Source organism: Piliocolobus tephrosceles, chromosome 5 (assembly GCF_002776525.5).
Source record: "Piliocolobus tephrosceles isolate RC106 chromosome 5, ASM277652v3, whole genome shotgun sequence".
NCBI classification, from domain to species: Eukaryota; Metazoa; Chordata; class Mammalia; order Primates; family Cercopithecidae; genus Piliocolobus; species Piliocolobus tephrosceles.
Genome location: NC_045438.1, coordinates 112,081,208 through 112,101,495, shown reverse-complemented (window position 1 = coordinate 112,101,495; position 20,288 = coordinate 112,081,208). Strand labels below are relative to the sequence as shown.

At 41.7% G+C, this 20,288-nt stretch overlaps 1 protein-coding gene across 4 annotated transcripts in view; it reads right to left on the bottom strand.

Annotated features, from left to right (window-relative positions):
* The window catches only part of DST (dystonin), a 501,678-nt gene that overhangs the window by 443,152 nt on the left and 38,238 nt on the right, over positions 1-20,288 (bottom strand). For all 4 annotated transcript variants that reach the window (XM_031935627.1, XM_031935626.1, XM_031935628.1 and 1 more), the window contains exon 3: positions 3,646-3,846. In XM_031935627.1, the coding sequence (XP_031791487.1) occupies positions 3,646-3,846 (201 nt within the window). The remainder of the gene's footprint in view (positions 1-3,645; positions 3,847-20,288) is intronic.

Here is a 20,288-nt window from a genome sequence, read left to right as displayed (position 1 = left end):
TGTGGTTTTGATTTGCATTTCCCTGATCATTAGTGATGTTGAACATTTTTTCATACATTTGTTGGCCATTTGTGTATCATCTTCTTTTGAGAATTGTCTATTCATGTCCTTAGCCCACTTTTTGATGGGATTGTTTCTTCGTTTTTTTCTTACTGATTTGTTTGAGTTTGTTGTAGATTCTGGATATTAATCCTTTGTCAGATGTATAGATTGTGAATATTTTCTCCCACTCTGTGGGTTGTCTGTTTACTCTGCTGACTGTTCCTTTTGCTGTGCAAAAGCTCTTTAGTTTAATTAAGCCCCAACTATTTATCTTTGTTTTTATTGCATTTGCTTTTGGGTTCTCAGTCATAAAATCCTTGCCAAAGCCAATGTTTAATAGAGTTTCTCCAATGTTATCTTCTAGAATTTTTATAGTTTCAAGTCTTAGATTTAAGTCCTTACTCCATCTTGAGTTGATTTTTGTACAAAGTGAGAGATAAGGATCCAGTTTCATTATCCTACATGTGGCTAGTCCAACCTTTTCCGTTTGTTGAGAAGGGTGTCCTTTCCCTTATTATCACTTTAGGAAAAGGAAACTGATTCTCAGAGAATTGAAATACCTTGGCAAAGGATACCTTTTTTGTTTGTTTGTTTTTTAGTTTTTGTTGTTGTTGTTGTTGTTGTTTTTTTTTTTTTTTGAGATGTAGTCTTGCTCTATAGCCAAGGCTGGAGTGCAATGGCATGATCTTGGCTCCCTGCAACCTTCACCTCCCGTTCAAGCAATTCTCCTGCCTCAGCCTCCTGAGTAGCTGGGATTACAGGCATGTGCCAGCACACCCAGCTAATTTTTGTATTTTTAGTAGAGATGGGGTTTTGCCATGTTGGGTAGGTTGGTCTTGAACTCCTGGCCTCAAGTGTTTTGCCCACCTCAGTTTCCCAAAGTGCTGGGATTATAGGAGTGAGCCACCACACTTGGCCACCAGGTAGGTATGTTTTTATTCTCTGCTGTCCCTGTCACCCTCTCAGATTATCTGTCCATCTCTTCCTTGCTCAGTCCTTGGGAGACTGATGTCTGTGATCTACATCACCCAAGTTCCTTTGCCCTCTGGCTTCTAGGTAGGTTGGGTCAAAAGGAGGTACCACTGGGAGCAGGAGCTAAGAGAGCAGTATATTTATCTGCCCTGCTCCCTCCTGACTCACTAGGTTCTGGCAGTAGCTGCATCCCTCAGGTACCGGCCTTGTGGAAGGGCTCTTCCGTTGCTCCAGCTCTTCCTACCAGGATCCATTAAGACCACTGCCCTCTGCTACCCCTTAGACCAGGAGTTGAAGATAAATAGGCTCTACCTAAAGGCTGATGAAGCACCTTAGCCCTGCCCACATTTCTGTAAATACTCGGGGTAATTGCTATGTTGGAGGTTTGTACTGAGCGCTGAGCATCAAAACTAAGGGCACCTTACTCTGATAGGAAGGATCAGAAAAGACTTCACCTGACCCATCCAAGCATGAGTCAATCTCAAAAGGTGAACTGAAGTTTACCAGGCAAACAAAGAATGAGGATAAACGTTCAAGGGCAAAGTAGACAGTAAGGTTCAAAGTCACAGAGGCATAAAGACTATGTCTTATTAACCAAGGCAGTTATATAGAGGGCTTGTGAGAGAATAATGATGGTTGAGTGTTTCTAAACTTTAATGATAATCACTTACTTCTCAATCCTGATCCACATGGGGAGATTAGAAGAAGCAAAGAACTAGCTAGACTCTGAGCAAGAGAAATAATTCACCTATTCCCTACCTTCAACTGATCCCTATTACAGAAAATAAGTTCAAATATTTAGCACAATACACAAGCCCTTTCTAATCTGGCCTCTACCCAACCAGTCTCATCTGCCAGCACCACCTCAAGCTGTTCACTGAGAATGCCATATCCTCCCACATCTCTGCACTTTTATATATGTTTTTCTCATGCAGGAGATACCTACTTCTACTTTGTACTTGGTAAATTCTTCCTTATCTCTCAGGACTCATCTCAGGTGTCTGCTTATCTGTAAATATTTCCGGAGATCCAAGATGATTCCATAATGCCTTGTGTATAACTCTAGAACAGTAATTTCAAAGCACAGAACATGCATTACAATTACTTGTTTTCATGTCTGTTGATTGACTCGACTGTGATTTCCTAGCGACCAGGTACTAATGGAAGGTAACAGATGGTAGAGGTTCATGCTTGGGTTCTGGAGGCAAGCCACCCAGATCCAAATTCTAAACTGTACCCCAAACAACTAGGTAACCTGAAGCAAGTAATGTATCCTCTCTGGGGCTCAGTTTCATTATCCATAAAATAGGAATCATAACATCTGCCTCATAGAATTGTTAAATGAGTGACATAAAATAAGGCCTGTTACACACTAAGCCCTCAGGAACTGTTAGTTAACATATATCTGTATGTCCCTTATTTTCTGTATAAAAGGCATGTTTGTTGAACGAATAAATTTTCCTACCATTTCGTATTTCTCTGCATAGATACCAAATTCTACTTAGCCTTTGTTTTATTGAATCATGAAAAATAAACCCTCATTTCTAAATATGTACTTTTTTTCACTTGGTTATGATAAACAGATCCTTTTCTGTAAAGGAATTTAACTTCTTTCCACTGTTTTTGGCCTGGTTACTGAGTCAGACATTTTTTTGGCCTTCTCACAGTCTCCACATGTGCCTGCCCCACAGTTACCCCCACAGAAGAGCAGTTCTGTTTCAATAATTTACAAAGACATTTTCAAGTCAAATCTTGATGGCTCCCCTATGTTGGCACAAGAAACAACAACAGGCTCCCCACAGCATAGAGATGAACCATACAGACACTTTTTTCTAATGCCAAAGTAACATAAAATTATTGCAGTCATAAAATAACTTTACAAGTTTTAAAATGGCATTTTCAAGCCCCAGTCTTGGTAAAAAGCCCATGAGCCAGAAATGAGGAAAGAAAAATCAGAGCACATAGAACAATGTGCTCAGGATGTGAGGAGGAGATGAAGACCAGCTCCCAGTGGAGCCCTGAGTTTCTGAGGAAAGGTGAGGTTGCGGCCAACAGAAACACAGGGCACCAGGTTACAAAGGGACAATGGTGCTGCCTTATAACAATATAAAGGCCACACCTGAGAAGGCCGGGACACTTACGGAGTTACCCTGGGCTGGGTGCAGAGGGATGCGCAGGCCTCACTGGCTCAAGAGCCTCCAGGAAGTGTTTAGCCACTGCTACTGCCCAAGACTCCAGCCCCACCTTCCTTCACTGCTTCTCCTATCCTGACACTGGTTTTGTTGTCATCCTCTTCACCAATTCTCTCATTACCACACCTAGATTTGTTGACTCTATGTCCCCATCCTCATTCTAGATCCCCAGCTTCAGGAGGGCTGGGAATTCACCAGCTTTCATATCAGCTGCCTGACAGTGACTGACTCTTGCTTCTTTGTCAGCTACCTATCCACCCTAGAACATTCTAGGAAACCATATTCCTTGCTGGAACTCACGTGAGTACACTGCCACTTGTTGGGAATAACAACAACCTAATTATTCAAAGTTAATCTGATAAGGTTTTTAAACTAAAAGAACAACCACATGATTTGACAGTGAATTTAATATTTTTATAAAAGACAGTTCTCTACTTACAGGCCTCCTGATTGAAGCACCTTGAACAGAGTGATAAAATTCTGGCTGGACTCGGCTGCTCTTCTTGATTCTTCGTTTCCTCACTGAAGTTTCTTGCTCACTCTGATGGTGAACTTCCGCCACGGGCTTCACTTCTTCCAGACGGGCAGCTGCGGCTGCTGCAACTCGTCTTCTAATATGCCGAGGGCTTCCTCTGAATCCCTGCGGCAGAAAACACAACCAAGCAAATCCAGATTTGTATTGAGTTAGTTTGGAAGTTCTCCAGGGCTAGTTACACAAAGAGCTCCAAAAGTCACTATGTTCAGTGAGATCATGTGCACCCCCAAAGTGAGCATGGAGGAGGCTCAACATGCAAGTAAGTTTTCCCCACAAGTGTTCTTTAAAGCACCCCAGTATTTCAGGGTCCAGAGTTATTCTACATTAAGAAACGTTCTTAATTGAGTAAAGTCAGTCCAAAAAAAAAGGAGGGAAAAAAAGCAGGTGGGCACACTGCTTGACTGAAGCATCAGGGAGACTGTGAGTGAAGAAGGGTATTTCCACTTTGGCCTGAAGTAGAGTGTAGGGAGTGGGACAGGGTATCATTCCAGGGTAAAGTGCCACTTTACATTCCTGAGAGAGACTCTTTCTGAGGAAGGAAAGAGCAGGAATGCAAAGCATCACTACAAAACACCACAAAGTGAGGGTTCCAAACTCAAATGGAGGCAATGTGGCAGAACAAAAGTATGGGTTTGGGTGTCAGATGGGCCTGGGTCCAAATGCTGACTTCTTAATTATAGCTACACAATGTATTGAATAATTCTGAGACCAACTGTTCCAACCTACAAAATGTATAACATTCTACTCACAGGGCTTTTAAGTTTTAAATAACATAAATATAAGTAAAATTCCAGCTGGGCGCAGTGGCTCACGCCTGTAATCCCAGCACTTTGGGAGGCCGAGGAGGGTGGATCACCTGAGGTCAGGAGTTCAAGACCAGCCTGGCCAACATGACGAACCCTGTCTCTACTAAAAATACAAAAATTAGCTGGGCATGGTGGCAGGTGCCTGTAATCCCAGCTACTCAGAAGGCTGAGGCAGGAGAACTGCTTGAACCTGGGAGGCAGAGATTGCAGTGAGCCAAGATCACGCCACTGCACTCTAGCCCAGGTGACAGAGTAAGACTCCATCTAAAAAATAAAATTGTTTGTGTGTGTGTGTGTGTGTGTGTGTAAAATTCCAAGCATAGTATCTGACACATAGGAAGTGCTTAATAAAATTGTCATTTTCCTCTTCTTTCAGAGCAAGATGAGTATAAGGACAACTCGGACTGTGGAAACATGTTAGCTAAGTCATATTATGCAGCTGAGAACATGCAATTTTGGAAAATATCAATAATTACATAAAATAGTCTTGGTCCTCATGGCTTACAATTTACTGGAGAGCAAAAGGAGAAATCTAACACAGAGTTCAAAAACACATGGGAATGTGTAATGAAGGGTTAAAGTGGTTAAAGCAGTCGACTCTCAGTGCTAGCAGATCTCAGAGAAGGAAATCAATGAATGAAGCTGAGAATAGTTACATTTGGCTTAGTTGAGTCGGTGGCATTTGAAGAATGAATTGAATTCATATTGAACACAAAGGAAACAACATAAATGAATGAATAATAGATAGATGATAGATGAGTGGAGTATTTACAACAATAAGAAACATTATTTGCTAACGTGCTGGAATGAGGGTACAAGCTAAATATGGTGGGAAACTAGTGAGAGATAAACAGTAAATGATCCAAGAAGGGCTTCTTTGAGTTTGTGTGTCTTCTGAATTTTTAAAGATGTATAAAAGGCTTAAAGTTTGCAGTAAATGCATAAAAAATGAGGAGTAAGAATTTCAGAGGGATAAGCAGTATGAGAAAAGGTGCAATAGTGGTTCTGTGGGATTCTGAAAGGTTAATGTATACAGTGGGATTCTCACTGAGGGAGCCGGAAGATAGGCTACTGTCCAATTATGGAGAGCCTGCATACCAGGCTGAAGGATATGAAGAACGAGAGAATTGAAAAATAGGAGGGGGTTACCCACAGAGCTAAAAGTAGCAATGAAGTCAACAGAAATCAGTAAGGAGAAAATGCAAATGGATTTGGCAAAACCAAGGTCATTGTTTGGGCTCTCCTAATCCATCCCCAAATACATTAGTCTTGTTCCCATCCTGCCCCTGTGTGCAAGCTCAGCTGGTCCTCTTCAACCCAAAATAGTCCCAGAACATCCCCACCACTCCCACGTAACTCAGGAGGTACTACAGCAGCTGCTGGAGAAGAGGATTAAGGAGGAGAGGGAACTGGGCCAAATGCTGAACCAAATTCTAGGGCAGTTTAGACCACACACATCAAAACCAACAACCATACAGGCTGCTTTTTACGCAGCTTCCTGGACATTCTCCATCCAACCACCCACCCCCTCCACCCTCTACACACACACATTTTTCCTCTCTCTCTCCTTCTGAATCTCATTTTTTAACAAGCTTCTCTGGTAATTTTTCTACACTTTGAAGACTAAGAACCTCTAGGAACCAGAATTTAGTTTGACCACTAGATGGCATTATCTCCCATAGCCCCTGCATTCTCTCTAATTCAGAAATCGGGTGTTCTGGTAGAATGAACAAAATATTTGATGACATAGTAGGCTCTGTAATAGTGGAGTAAATTGAGTACATTTCTTTGGTAAGAATGTAGATTCTCTTATGAATAATAAGGAACCAGATTTTGCTTAACTGGTATTACTACCAATAGTCCTCAGTGGCCCACAAATTCTAGAAACACTTAGGGAGAAAAACTGCATAAAACTTCGCTAAAGTAACCAAACGACAGAGATTAAAACATGTTGGCACAGCCATTCTGCAAGACAATAACTCAGTGAATTCATATCCCTGTATCTACCCCAGAGAAATTCTACCAAGCGTGCCCAGGAAGATATTCAATGTAGAATTATTTATGATATTAAAAAATTTTCGAGACAGAATCTTGCTCTGTCACCCAGGTTGGAGTGCAGTGGCGCAATCTCAGCTCACTGCAACCTCCGTCTCCTAGGTTCAAGCGATTCTCCTGCCTCAGCCTCCTGAGTAGCTGGGATTACAGGCATGTGCCACCACTCCCGGCTAATTTTTGTATTTTTAGTAGAGATGGGGTTTTATCATGTTGGCCAGGCTGGTCTCAAACTCCTGACCTCATGATCTGCCCAGCTCAGCCTCCCAAAGTGCTGGGATTACAGGTATGAGCCATCGTACCTGGCAAAAAAATTTTAAACCACTGAAATCAGTCTTTCCTAAACTTTAGGCATCTTCATTCCACCTTAACATTTTTTTTCCAGATCTGAGCACTGCCTCAGTGATTTCTGTTATACCCAAATTTACCTGTACTATTTTAAAATAACTTTTTATAAGCACTGTAGTATACTACACAGACTTTGCAGGCACTATCTGAGTTCTAATACTGCCTTTGTCACTTCCTAGTTGTGTGATCTTGAATAGCTACTTAATGATTTCCTCACCTGTAAAATAAGGATTAAAATAGTAATTCATAGGGTTGCTGAAAAGAATAAACTAATGTAGGTAAAGTACTTCAAAGAGTGCCTGGCACGTAGTAGTACATAAGCATTCACTTATAATTACCATGTATATTACTTGTGTGAATAAAATATATTCTTGAACACAACAGTGTATTATTCATACTATCTAAAAAAGAAATCAGATGGAAATAGGAAAATGAGTCACACTGCTGGTATGCCTTGAAGACAGACACATGTGAGGTACGGATCATTAGGAGAGTTCTTTGTTACTCTCCAGTGAGTCAAACTACCTGGGCTCAAATATAATACCAGCTCTATTACTTACTAGGTGTGTGATCTTGGTTAAATTACTTCTCTGTGCCTTGCTTGTTTTTTAATTTGTCAAATGCATATAACAATACCTGTCTCGTAGAGTAATGGTGGTGTTTAAATGAGATAATCCACATTACGTACTCAGAACAGTACACAGCATAGAAAAAATACTTAATACATTATTATCGTTATTATTACTGCTTCACTTTCTGGATCTTGCAGCTGCAATTTACACATCAGCAGTGCACAGCTATGATTACAAACACTACAAATAACGATGAGCGTTCACCTTTATTTCTCTAAATAACTGCAAAGAATTATAGCTCCTTGATTTTTGACACTTTCTTGTCCTAAGTAATAATTAAAAAAAAAATGTCTTTTAACGGAGGAAATTTTAGCTTGGTACAGTAGGTGGTGCTATAAGTTCTTCCAGGTGTTAATAAGAGTTACTCTTTTTTTTGAGAGGGAGTCTAGCTCTGTCGCCAGGCTGGAGTGCAGTGGCACGATCTTGGCTCACTGCAACCTCCGCCTCCCGGGGTCAAGTGATTCTTCTGCCTCAGCCTACCGAGTAGCTAGGATTACAAGTAAGTGCCACCACGCCCAGCTAATTTTTGTATTTTTAGTAGAGATGGGGTTTCACCATATTGGCCAGTATGGTCTCGATCTCCTGACCTCGTGATCTGCCCACCTCAGCCTCCCAAAGTGCTGGGATTACAGGTGTGAGCCACCGCGTCCGGCCAATAAGAGTTACTCTTTAACCATTAGGTGATGGACACTTGGAAGCCTGTCAGTAGTGCACTTCTATCATTTTTAGGCCACCCCAAATTATCGGCACCTTTTGGATAATCATTTCCCAAGATGTGCAGTCGTGTGTGTGTGTGTGTGTGTGTGTGGTGTGTATGTGCACGTGTGAGGAACATTTATCGTGAGATCTCTCTTCAACCTTTAAGTGCACAATACAGTATTGTTAACTCTAGGTACAATGTTGTATAGCAGATCCTTAGAACTCATTCAGCTGGCATAACTGAAACTTTATACCCATTGAACAGCAACTTCCTATCTCTCCTTCCCTCCAGCCCCTGGCAACTACCATTCTACTTTTTTATTTTATTAATTCAACTAATTTAGATACCTTATATAAGTGGAATCATGCAGTATTTGTCTTTCTGTGACTGAGTTATTACACTTAACATAATGTTCTCCAGGTTCATCCATACTATTGCATATGCCAGGATTTCCTTCACTTTGCAAGGCTGAGTACTACTCCATTGTATGCATATATTGCATTTTCTTTTTCTCTATTTTTTTTTTTTTTTTAGACAGAGTCTTGCTTTGTCACCCAGGCTGGACTGCAATGGCGCAATCTCGGCTCACTGCAACCTCCACCTCCTGGGCTCAAGCAATTCTCCTGCCTCAGCCTCCCGAGTAGCTGGGATTACAGGCACGTGCCACCATGCCCAGCTAATTTTTACATTTTTAGTAGAGATGGGGTTTCACCTTGTTGCCCAGGCTGGTCTTGAACTCTTGATCTCACGTGATCCACCCGCCTCGGCCTCCCAAAGTGCCGGGATTACAGGCGTGAGCCACCACGCCCAGCCTATATTGCATTTTCTTTATCCACTCATCTCTCCACAGACATTTAGATTGTTTCCATACCTTGGTTACTGAGAAAAATGCTGCAATGAACTTAGGAGCATGTATAACTTTTCAAAATCCTGATTTCAACCCCTTTGTACATATAGCCAGAAGTGTGATTGTTGGATCACATGGTAATTCTAGTTTTAACTTTTTGAGAAACCACCATACTGTTTTGCATAGTGGCTACACCAGTTTACATTCCCACCTACAGTGTACAAGGGTTCAAATTTCTCCGTAGCCTTCTGATACCAGAGTTAAGAAGAAATTACTAGGCAGATAGTAAGGGTGCAAAAGTCCTCAGTCAGGTTTTCCTTTTAATGAAAAGCAGCCCAAAATCATTTTCTAACAAAGAACAGCCTGTAAAGTCGAGTTGCAGACCTAGACAAGCAAGCTTAGAGCTTTCAGGGGTGGATGCCCGCAGGAAAGAACTACCTGGAACTAGACGTGTTCAAGATGGCTCCATCTTCCCTTCTCTGCCAGTCAGGTGTACAGTAAGGAGAAGACAAAATGGCACTGGCCAAGGGAAGAGTTCATTAGCATAATAATATTAGGGTAGGGTAACCAGCCCTCCGGGCCCGCTATGTAGACGTTACACCTGATCAAACCAATCTGTGAGCCCTACAAAAATCAGATACCACCTCCTCAAGCCGGACTATAAAATTCGGGGTATCCACTGCCTGCCAGCCTTTTCCTCTCAGAAGTCCCCTTCTCTCTCACTAGAGAGAGATGTTTTTCTTTCTCTTTCTTTTGCCTATTAAACCTCTGCCCCTAAACTCCTCAAGTGTGTCCCTGTCCTAAATTTTCTTGGTGCAAGACAACGAACCCCGGGTATTTACCCCAGATAATGTAGCCGCTTCATTTCCTCATCAATACTTTTTATCTTGTGGCTTTTTGATGACAACCATCCTAACAGATGTGAGGTGATATCTCACTGTAACTTTTATTTGTTATTTCCCGATGATGAGTAATGTCTTGATACATAGTTACATCAAGATGTTCCAGAGCCCACTCTAGATCTTCCCGCTTAATAACCCAGTACATCTCATGGGTAGGCCCATGGCCAACACCCAGTGAATTCATGTTTCTCTGCTTGGACTGTGAATATTATATGGAGGCAGGTAAAGACTGAAAAAAATCAGTAGGAGTTCATCAGTTCCAATGGCTACACCAAAGACCTTCTGAAGCTGCCTGGTTTTGTTTGTTCTAACCAGGCATTCGGTCTTGATTGTGAGTTCCATGATCTAGGTGTATTAAATTCTCTATTGGCTTAAATCAGACAGTCAGGTCCTATTACCTACAAACAAAAATCTCTAATGCATACACTTTCTGTTAAAACTTGCAGGTGGTTAGCTATTTTCCTTGGAGGTCGAATACTCAGACAACCAGGCTGTTTGACTGTGTATGTGTAGATGGGCATAAAAAGGGAGGAAATATTAATAGCAATAATTTACTAAGCGCCACTTAGGCACTAAGCCTATATATGCCCTGAAGAAACAAGCAAACAGGCTTTTCAGGGTTAAGTAATCTGCTTAAAGGTAAAAAGTTGCAATTAGAAAAGCCCAGATTAGAACCCAGGTTTATCTAACTCCAACCAGTGCCCTTCAACACTCTGCTCTTATGTAAAGAGATTATAAGGCAGTAATGCATTTAGAATTAATCTTCTACATGTATCCACAGGACTGGAAGCGCTCAGGAATACATGTTGACTGATTAAAACAAGAAAAGATCTATTAACAATTTAGATGAATGAGGCAGAAATTGAGAAAAAAATATTTTTGGGTAAGCATTATTGTTTTATAAGGTCAAACTACTGTCAAGTTTACTGATTACACATCTGAAAAGATGGAAAATTAACACACTGACCCACTGAGCATTAATATAGAATTACTTTTCAGCCTGGGCAACATGGTCAAACTCTGTCTCCACCAGCCGGGCGTGGTAGCACGCACCTATAATCCCAGCTATTTGGAAGGCTGAGGCACAAGAATTGCTTGAGCCCAGGGGCAGAGGTTGCAGTGAGCCAAGATTGCGCCACTACACTCCAGCCTGGAGACAGAGTGAGACTTTGTCAAAACAAAAAAAGAAAATACATGTTACTTTTGTGTTACGCAAGATATAAATTTTACCATATGTAAATATTATAAAGCTCAATAAGCTGCTGCTTATAAAATCTGTATTGCTCCATTAAAAAATCAAATGATTCCCCTCATCCCAGGCTAGAAATAAAGTGTACAGTAGAAGCTCTTTGATCCATGGATAAAATTTGAGGGAGATGAAGAGGGCAGTCCATGAACTTGTACGCAGAAAAAATACTCCTTGATTTTCAATAACTTATAATTGAAATTTAAAACATGGCTCAATTATGAATGTAGGCCATAAACCTGGTATCATTAACAGTACCTGTGACTTTTGCCACCAAAAGTCATCATAGATTTAAATATTAAGTTGTAGTGGCTGCAGATCTCTTGAAATACTATTTATACTTGTTACTTCAAAATCACAGTAGTTAGTAAATGTGCCACTGTCAGAGGCATTTGAACCAGAGCAACTCCACCTTAAATAGGAGGCAGGTAAAATGAGGCTGAGACCTACTGGGCTGCATTCCCAGACAGTTAAGGCATTCTAAGTCACAGGATGAGACAGGAGGTCGGCACAAGATACAAGATACGGGTCATAAAGGCCTTCCTGATAAAACAGGTTGCAACAAAGAAGCTGGCTAAAACCCACCAGAACCAAGATGGCAGTAAGAGTGACCTGTGGTCATCCTTACTGCTATACTCCCCCCACTGCCATGACAGTTTACAGATCCCATGGCGAGGTCAGGAAGTTACCCTATATGGTCTGAAAGGGGGAATGCATGAATAATCCACCCCTTGTTTAGCATATAATCAAGAAATAAGCATAAAAATGTGTAACCAGTAGTCCTCAGGGCTGCCCTGTCTATGGAGTAGCCATTCTTTTATTTCTTTACTTTCTTAATAAACTTACTTTCATTTTACTCTACGGACTCGGCCTGAATTCCTTCTTGTGGGAAATCCAAGAACCTTCTCTGGGGGGTCTCAATTAGGACTCCTTTCCTGTAACACCACTAGATCTTGTTATTCAATGCATTAATTAAAAAGTACCTATACTGCTGTCAAAAATATTTCTAATAACTTATATTTCAACGTAATTGGTTTCTTTTATAATTCTGTCTTTTAACCATGTTTGCCTTTTTTTTTCTTGGTCACAAGCTAGGTTACATTTCCCAGCCTCCCTTGCAGTTAGATAAGACCATGTGACTGAGCTCTAGCCAGTGAAATGTGTATATATGTAAGCCATTTCTGGACCTAGTATATAAACACTTCCCACAGCCACTTCTCCATGCTCTTCTCCTCTTTTGGCCGGCATGACCTTTGAAGCAACCTTGAAAGTCACACAATGAAGATGACAGTGCGTCCATCAGCCCGAGTCCCTAAATAATTACAGGAAAGAGGCCACTCTACCAACCCGTTTACCCACACCTGCACCTTTAAATAAACAATAAATACATTTGTATTTTGTTTGAGCCAATGAGTATATATTTGCTATAGAAGTTTGCACTACCCTGACTCACTGGTTCTCAAACTTCATCAAGCATCAGAACGACCTCGAAGGCTCATTAAAACACAGACTCCTGGGCCACACCCTCGGAGTTTCTGATTCAGTAAGTCTGGGATAGGGCTAAGAATCTGCATTCCTGACAAATCCTCCAGTGATGCTGATGCCACCATCACGTGAGTACAGTCTGAGAAACCAAAGGTCCTGTCCCTTACTGTGTGGTGAGTGAGTAGTTCTGGTCATAATAATACTGTATCCCATTGTGCTATATGCACGGGGACCCTCAGGATTACAGCAATTTAGCTGTTTGTTGTTTTAATAACCCTACATTAAAAGATTGGTCCTGGAAGCCACTTTGTCAGCGGAGGGGGGGCGGGGATAATGTATCTAGAAGATACCTTTCTGTTTTCAGAGAGAATGTATTCCCTGGCAAGTAAAAGTGGGGCAAAATATTACCTTTTTAAAATCTTTTCTAATAACTAGTCATTGTTTGGTATAGAACATTGGTCCCTGGAGGTATGATGACAACAAATAACTAATAGTCTGTTTTGCAAAAGTCTAAGGAACTGCATAAGTCTTTTTATTTATTATTTTATAGAGATGAAGTCTCACTCAGTTGCCCAGGCTAGAGAACAGTTGTGTGATCATAGCTCACTGTCGCCTAGAGCTCCTGGGCTCAAGAGATCCCCCTCCTTCAGACTCCTGAGCAGCTGGGAATACTGGTAGGCACCACTACATCCACTTAATATTTTAAAGAGACAAGGTCTCACATGTTGCCCAGGCTGGTCTCAAACTTATGGCCTCAAGAAATCCTCCCACCTGAGCCTCCCAAAGTGCTGGGATTACAGGCATGAGCCACTGTGCCCAGCTGAATTGTACATTTATTTTATTTTATTTATTTATTTATTCATTTTGAGATGGAATCTCACTCCATCACCCAGGCTGGAGTGCAGTGGCATGCTATCAGCTCACTGCAACCTCCACCTCCTGGGTTCAAGCAATTCTCCTGCCTCAGCCTCCCAAACAGCTGGGATTACAGGCATATACCACCATGCCCGGCTAGTTTTGGTATTTTTAGTAGAGATAGGTTTTCACCATGTTGGCCAGGCTGGTCTCAAACTCCTGACCTCAAATGATCCATCCACCTCGGCCTCCCAAAGTGCTGGGATTATAAGTGTGAGCCAACGTGCTCGGTTGGTACATTTATTTTAGATAAACTTTCACAGGTTAGTAATACACTGTTTCTTTCATATTGACTGATATTATGTCAACTGCTTATTAGTTTCTTCTGGTAAGAAGCTCTGACTTAAGACCAGAGAGACTTAATGTTTTCTAAATTGCAAATGAACTACAACTTAGGTGCAGTTTTGTAAATGAAAATATTTTAAAATCTCTTAATAATGTCAAGCATTCCCTTCTTAAACAAAAGGCTCCACCCACAGTCCCTGCTGCCTGAGGAAGCATGTTTTGTACCATAGCCTCACACCCCTCCAGCTATGGTTGCTGGGTCTTTACACTTAGGCTGTGTCTATCAGAGTTTTTCCTTCGAGAGTCTGAGGAAAACTGAGAGCCTGGGCTGCTTAGCATAGAGGTTGCAAGGGAGGAAGGGAAGGAGGAAGGGAGGGAATTAATTCTACAGATCAGTGCTTCTCAAACTTTAATATGTACATGGATCACCTGGAAATCCTATTAAAATGCAGATTCTAATGTAGTGGGTCTGATTTGGGCCTGAGAGTCTGCTTTTCTACCAGGCTCCCAGGGTATTCTGATGCTGCTGGTCTGCAGACCAAACTTGAGTAACAAGGACGTAGAAGGATTCATGGAAACTGTGTGCCCCCGGTATAGGCTGAGGCTATCAGGGGCCAGAAATCGTAAGTGAAACAGGCAAAAGGAACAGAAGCATCTAGTGGAGTAAAATGGAGTCATTCCTATGGCATCTCGCTACTGCAAGGAGTGAGGCCTTTAATCTGTAACCAACTTCCAGTTCTATCCATGTAAAGCCAGACCCTCGTATGGATCCTTTTCTTTGATTTCCATTAAATTATACATACAGCATGCCTTAAAATACAGTATGTCTCTGATTCTGCATCCAAATGAGCCTAAGACACTAAACACAGTCTTGGATGGGCGTGGGGAAAAGACTAAACGAAGACTACAAGTTGAAGCTACTTGAACTAAAGCATTTTCTCCTTTAAAGAGCTTTAAGTGCTTTTTAATTATAAACGTTAGATTAGCCCAAGCAGGGATCATAGTGTACACTCAGAAAAAAACTACATTTTCTTTCCTGGTTGACCTCTGAAATCCACAATGAGGGGTTCCTTTTCTCTCAACACTACAAAAGATTTTGTGTAGATCCTATAATTTTTCTGGTTATTCTCAGATAATTAAAAAGTCTCCCAACCACTTTGAGTCACAAAAGCATACCATTCCAATGAGGTCGCATCACTCCTTCTGGTTTCCTCCTAGACAGGCTTTAAAGTGACTCCAGGCTCTTTCTCCCAAGACAGCTGTAAGAAATACTCACGTATCCTTTGCCCCAGCAAATTCTGGGAGAGCAGGCTGCTTCCAGCGCAACCCTTTCTGCTCATTCCACCATTAGAACAGCGGTCCAGCCACAGTCTCTGGCCCTTTGGAATTATTATGGAGGCTTGGGGTGGGGTGCAGCACACTGCTAAGACATTTCCTAGTCTCTAATCCTGACCTGTCTAACAGAGTAGCTCCTAGCCATATATTTTTATTTAAATTTTAATTAATTAAAATTAAATTAAAATTTCAACTTCTCAGGCATGCTAGCCATATTCTAAGTACTCAATACCATATGTAGCTAGTAGAGTCCTTATTGGATAATGCGGATAAAACATTTGCGTTCTCACAGAAAGTTCTACTGAACAGCACTTCTTTAACCTCTCACAGCTGAAACTTTAGCCTTTATCCATATACCTAAAATTGGTGATGGCTGACTATAACTATCAGCATGGACTAACGGCTATAGCAAGCAACACCAAAACCTCAGGAACTTAACACAATAAAAGTTTATGCTATGCCTTGCTCATGTCAGGCATAGATCAGCAAGTGGGGGTGGTGCTCTGCTCCAAAGAGTCATTTAGAACACCAGGCACCTTCCATCTATGGCTTTTTAGGTCCTCAATATCCTCTCCGCTCTGCTGAATTATGGAAAAGAGGGCCAGGATTGCGTGCATGGTTTCAGTACACCAGACCTGTAAATGGCACACATCATTTCTTTCGTTTCATTAACTAGAACCCAGTTACAAGGTCATCACCAAGTTGCAAGGGAAGCTAAAAAATTAGTTATGTGCCGAGAATAAGAGAACACAGACATTGGTGAGCAAAACACAGTCTACCACAGAGCTGGTGGCAAAATCAAATTTATAGCTACCTCCTACATAGGGGTCTACTCCTCTCTCTGGCAATGTGAGCCTTTCTGACTACAACTATTGGGGCCTCAAACAAAACTAAGATAAAAAGAGCTCCATTTACACATCTTATTACATAACCGAACAGAATCTGAGTCCCATTTAACACTTTTCCAGCATTGTTCAGCCCCTAACTACATTCAACTCTCTTTAATTCTTTACAGTTCCATAAACAACAATAATTTCTACTTATCAAGCATTTCCTATGTGCCAAATACTATGCATGCATTATCTCACTATTTCCTGTAATATTCCTAGTAGGTAAATACTATTTCAATGCCCATTTTACAGATAAGGAAATGGACACTTAGAAGTTTGCCTAATACTTTGTAAGTAACTGCTCTAGGACTGAAACTCAAGCAACCTAATATGTGCTCTCCACCAAAGGTCAGCAAACTATCGCTCTTTGGACAAACTGACCCACTATCTGTTCTTGCAAAGTTTCCATGGAACACAGCCATGTCCATTCATTTACATGTTGTCTATGGCTACTTCTCTGCCACAAATGCAGAGCTAAGTAGTTGCAACAGAGATCATATGACCTGCAAAGTAAAAAATACTGTACTCACTATCTGGCCATTTACAGAAAAATGTTGTCAACCCCTGCTCTATAGCATCCTGTAGGGCCTTGAGCACTCTGTTTCTAACATAGACTGAAAAATAATTTTGACTTGATGTTTTGGTCTGCTAATCTGTACTCTCAGTCAACAACCTAGTCTGTGAAATATAAGGTCAGCCTAATTTCCCTCTGGCAGCCATGTCTACTCCATCTGTTTGTAGTTTCTAGGCAGATCAAACAGCATCTGTTATGTTATTTCATCAAACACATAGATGATGCAGTTGGATTATTTTTCTAATCTGATGATTTTCTTTATATTTAGACTGCAAATACCAGGCAAAAGTCTGCACAAATTTTATCAACCCTACTGCTTTCGGTACAATAGATTTCAATCCTTTATCCTTCCCATTTCCTGCTTTGGTTTTTAGGGATAAACTCATCAGCCAGTGAGTGACAGCAGATTTTTATGAAGAGTGGCTGTTCAGTAAGGCAGGGTTTATTCTGTTGAAATTGGCCTACACTCTATTTTTTCTTAGACCGAATTCATCAACTTCATGTTTTGTACCAAAATGAACCATAAAAAGAAAATAAATATGCTTGGCTTTCAGGCATATTTATGGAACCAACAATGCATCCATATTAAGTATGGAACAAACAATGCACCCATATTAAGTATGGAACCAACATTGCATCTATGTTAAAACTAAAGGAGGGTACAAATTGCACTACATTCAAAACTATGACAAGTCTGGATAATGTAGAGCTTCCCCAAATTTTCCTCCATTCCTTGAGCCAGTTGCTGAGAGGGTGGCAGCATGGCTTTTAGCTGGGAATTGCCCTCCAGCCTAAGAGCTAGCTTTCACATCCCGTCCCCCAGGCCAACGCTGTTCGACAGGGAAGGGCTAGTGATAGTTTCAACTAGGGACAACTCTGAAACTTCCTGTGGGATCTTGGGGCCATCTGCATATGCAACATAATTCAACTTCTCCCTGGCCCAGTCCTGCCTCCCTCACTATCTTAGGGTGTTTTTCCCGAGGGCACTCCCCAGTAAATATCCTGCATAGAGTCTCCATCTCAAAGTCTATTTTCCTGGGAAGCTGACCTGAAACAAACAGTCTGATTTCCTAAACAGTGCCATCAATAACTTATGAACCAAATTTAACATTCAATGACAAGAAAGATTCAGCAACAAAGAGCTTCTAGAGGACAGGAAATTCATCAATACAAAAAAATGAGAGTAACGGCAAAACACTGGGCAATATACACATCAGAAATAGGTAACAGTAACCATATGAAAAAGCAAAGTGGGAAGAGACAAGAGTTCTAGAGAGAAAAAAGCTCCATTCAAAGCTAAGGAGGGCAAATGAGGAAGGCTGACTGAGAAACAGGAGCAGCAGTCAGTGCAATCTGCTCTTGCGGCAGCCAGAGCTCAGCTCCTCTCAGCGACGGGCCCACAGCCCTGGGCACAGACAGTCATGCGCAATGACAGACTCTATAAATAGCTGTGCCACCAGCAAATCATAACCCAGCCTTCATAATTATAGACCAAGGGATTTTATAGATGAGTCTTTAAATGTGAGCACAATCTGTTTGCATGCAGCCTTTTCTAAGATACTACTCACAGACATTATCACTAGTGACCATGTCTACAAATAAAAAGAGTCTTGGATTAAATATATGTATTTCTAAGATAACGTCCTTCTCAAGACAAGAAGCTAGGAAATATAAAATTAAAAACATGTTTTATGGGACATTTACAACTTCCCAACTGCAAATTCTAAGAAGCCAAATAGCGCCCAAACAGCAAGATTTCTGAAGTGGTAAATGTTCACACTAAGCAAAGGCCAGGAACACTAATCATAAGAAGACAGCCTAGAGGGGCATGATGAGAAAAGAAAGCGGTCCACAAAAAGAGCACAGGAAGGAAAGTCAACCGAGATAGATGAGGCTGTGCAGTCCACTGAGTGTGCAGCACAAAACACGGGGATGGAGAGTGAAGATAGGGACAGAAAAAAAGGTAAGAAACAAGACGAAAAAAAGAAAGGAAAAAAACGTGTGCTAATGTGCAATAAGTCACAGCAAAACTGAGTCTATTTCAAGGGCATCCTTAAGTGACTTTCAATATCACTACAAAATCAGTCTTTGGAGACAAAAGTCAATGTATCAGACAGTATATTAGAAACCACTCAAGACATAGGAGAGGACAAGAAGACAAAATAAAGACCTAAATGTATATGCAAACTGAACTGCTAACACTTTACGCAAGGGAAAAATGAGTGGTTAAACTAATCTTAAAACGATAACTATATCAATAGCATCCCCAACAAACTATTCTCCAGTAATATCTTTGTCTTCAAGTACAACGTAATCCTAACACTGTTGCTCTGAGAATTTCCTGCACCGAAGCCAACCCTATCATGACTCAGGCAGACTAAGCCACAAGGCAGATGGGAAGATGGCAGATAGTTTAGATGGTTCAGATAGTTCAGACTAGTTGAGATGGCAGATATGTGATAGAGAGGAAGTAAAACAAGTTGGCTAAGTGTCATGAATATGTACAGGCAAGAGCTCATACATCAGCACAGCCATGAGAGGATCCATGAATCAAATCCTCAAAGCCAGGCAGACAAGAGCCATAGGACACTAGGTGATTAGTTCAAGCAGAGCAGGACCTGGGCAGCCAAAAGGGGTAGAAGCCCTAAGACCCCTGAGTGTCCTCTTGTTGCACACACCCTCCCCAGAGTTCCTGATCCTCCCCCAGGATCTAGAAACTACAAAGTATTGGACCTTCAGCTGCCATCTGTTCTGACTGCTCAGTGCTCACTTTCTACTGGTTGTTAAATATTTTGAGCATCATCCCTGCCAGTGCCTGAACTTAACAAAAGCCATTCAAGGCCTGGGTGCAGTGGTTCATGCCGGTAATACCAGCACTTTGAGAGGCCAAGGCAACCAGATCACTTGAGCCCAGGAGCCCAGGAGACCAGCCTGGGCAACATAGTGAGACCCTGTCTCTACAAAAAATACAAAAAATTGGCTGGGTATGGTGGCACACACCAGTAGTCCCACCTACCTGGGAGGCTGAGGTGGGGGGATCTCCTGAGCCCGGGGGGTCAAGCTGTAGTGAGCCACGATGGGGCCACTGTACTATAGCCCTGAGACAAGATCCTGTCTCTCTCTCTCTCTCTCTCTCACACACACACACACACACACACACACACACACACACACACACACACAGAAGCTATTCAGGCTTTGGGCTGGAGTTCCAGGCAGGATTTCAAGTCCCAAAGGTAAGCTACATTACTAAGGTAGGGAAACAGCATTCACTGGGCCCTCCATGCCAGCAGTCAGGAAATGGATGCTTGCCAAGACTCACCACCAAGCCCCAGGCATGCCAAAAAAAAAGAAAAAGAAAAAAAACCAGGCAGAGGCTCCTAGCACACACTGCTAGGACCAGGTATTTCTCAGGAACAGCAACAGCCCACTGAGGATACACGCCAGAAAGGACTGACCACTCCTGCCCTCTGTCTGGGGGCTGAACCATTGCCCTTGCATAGATCAAATGTGTATTTGGTCTGTGTTCA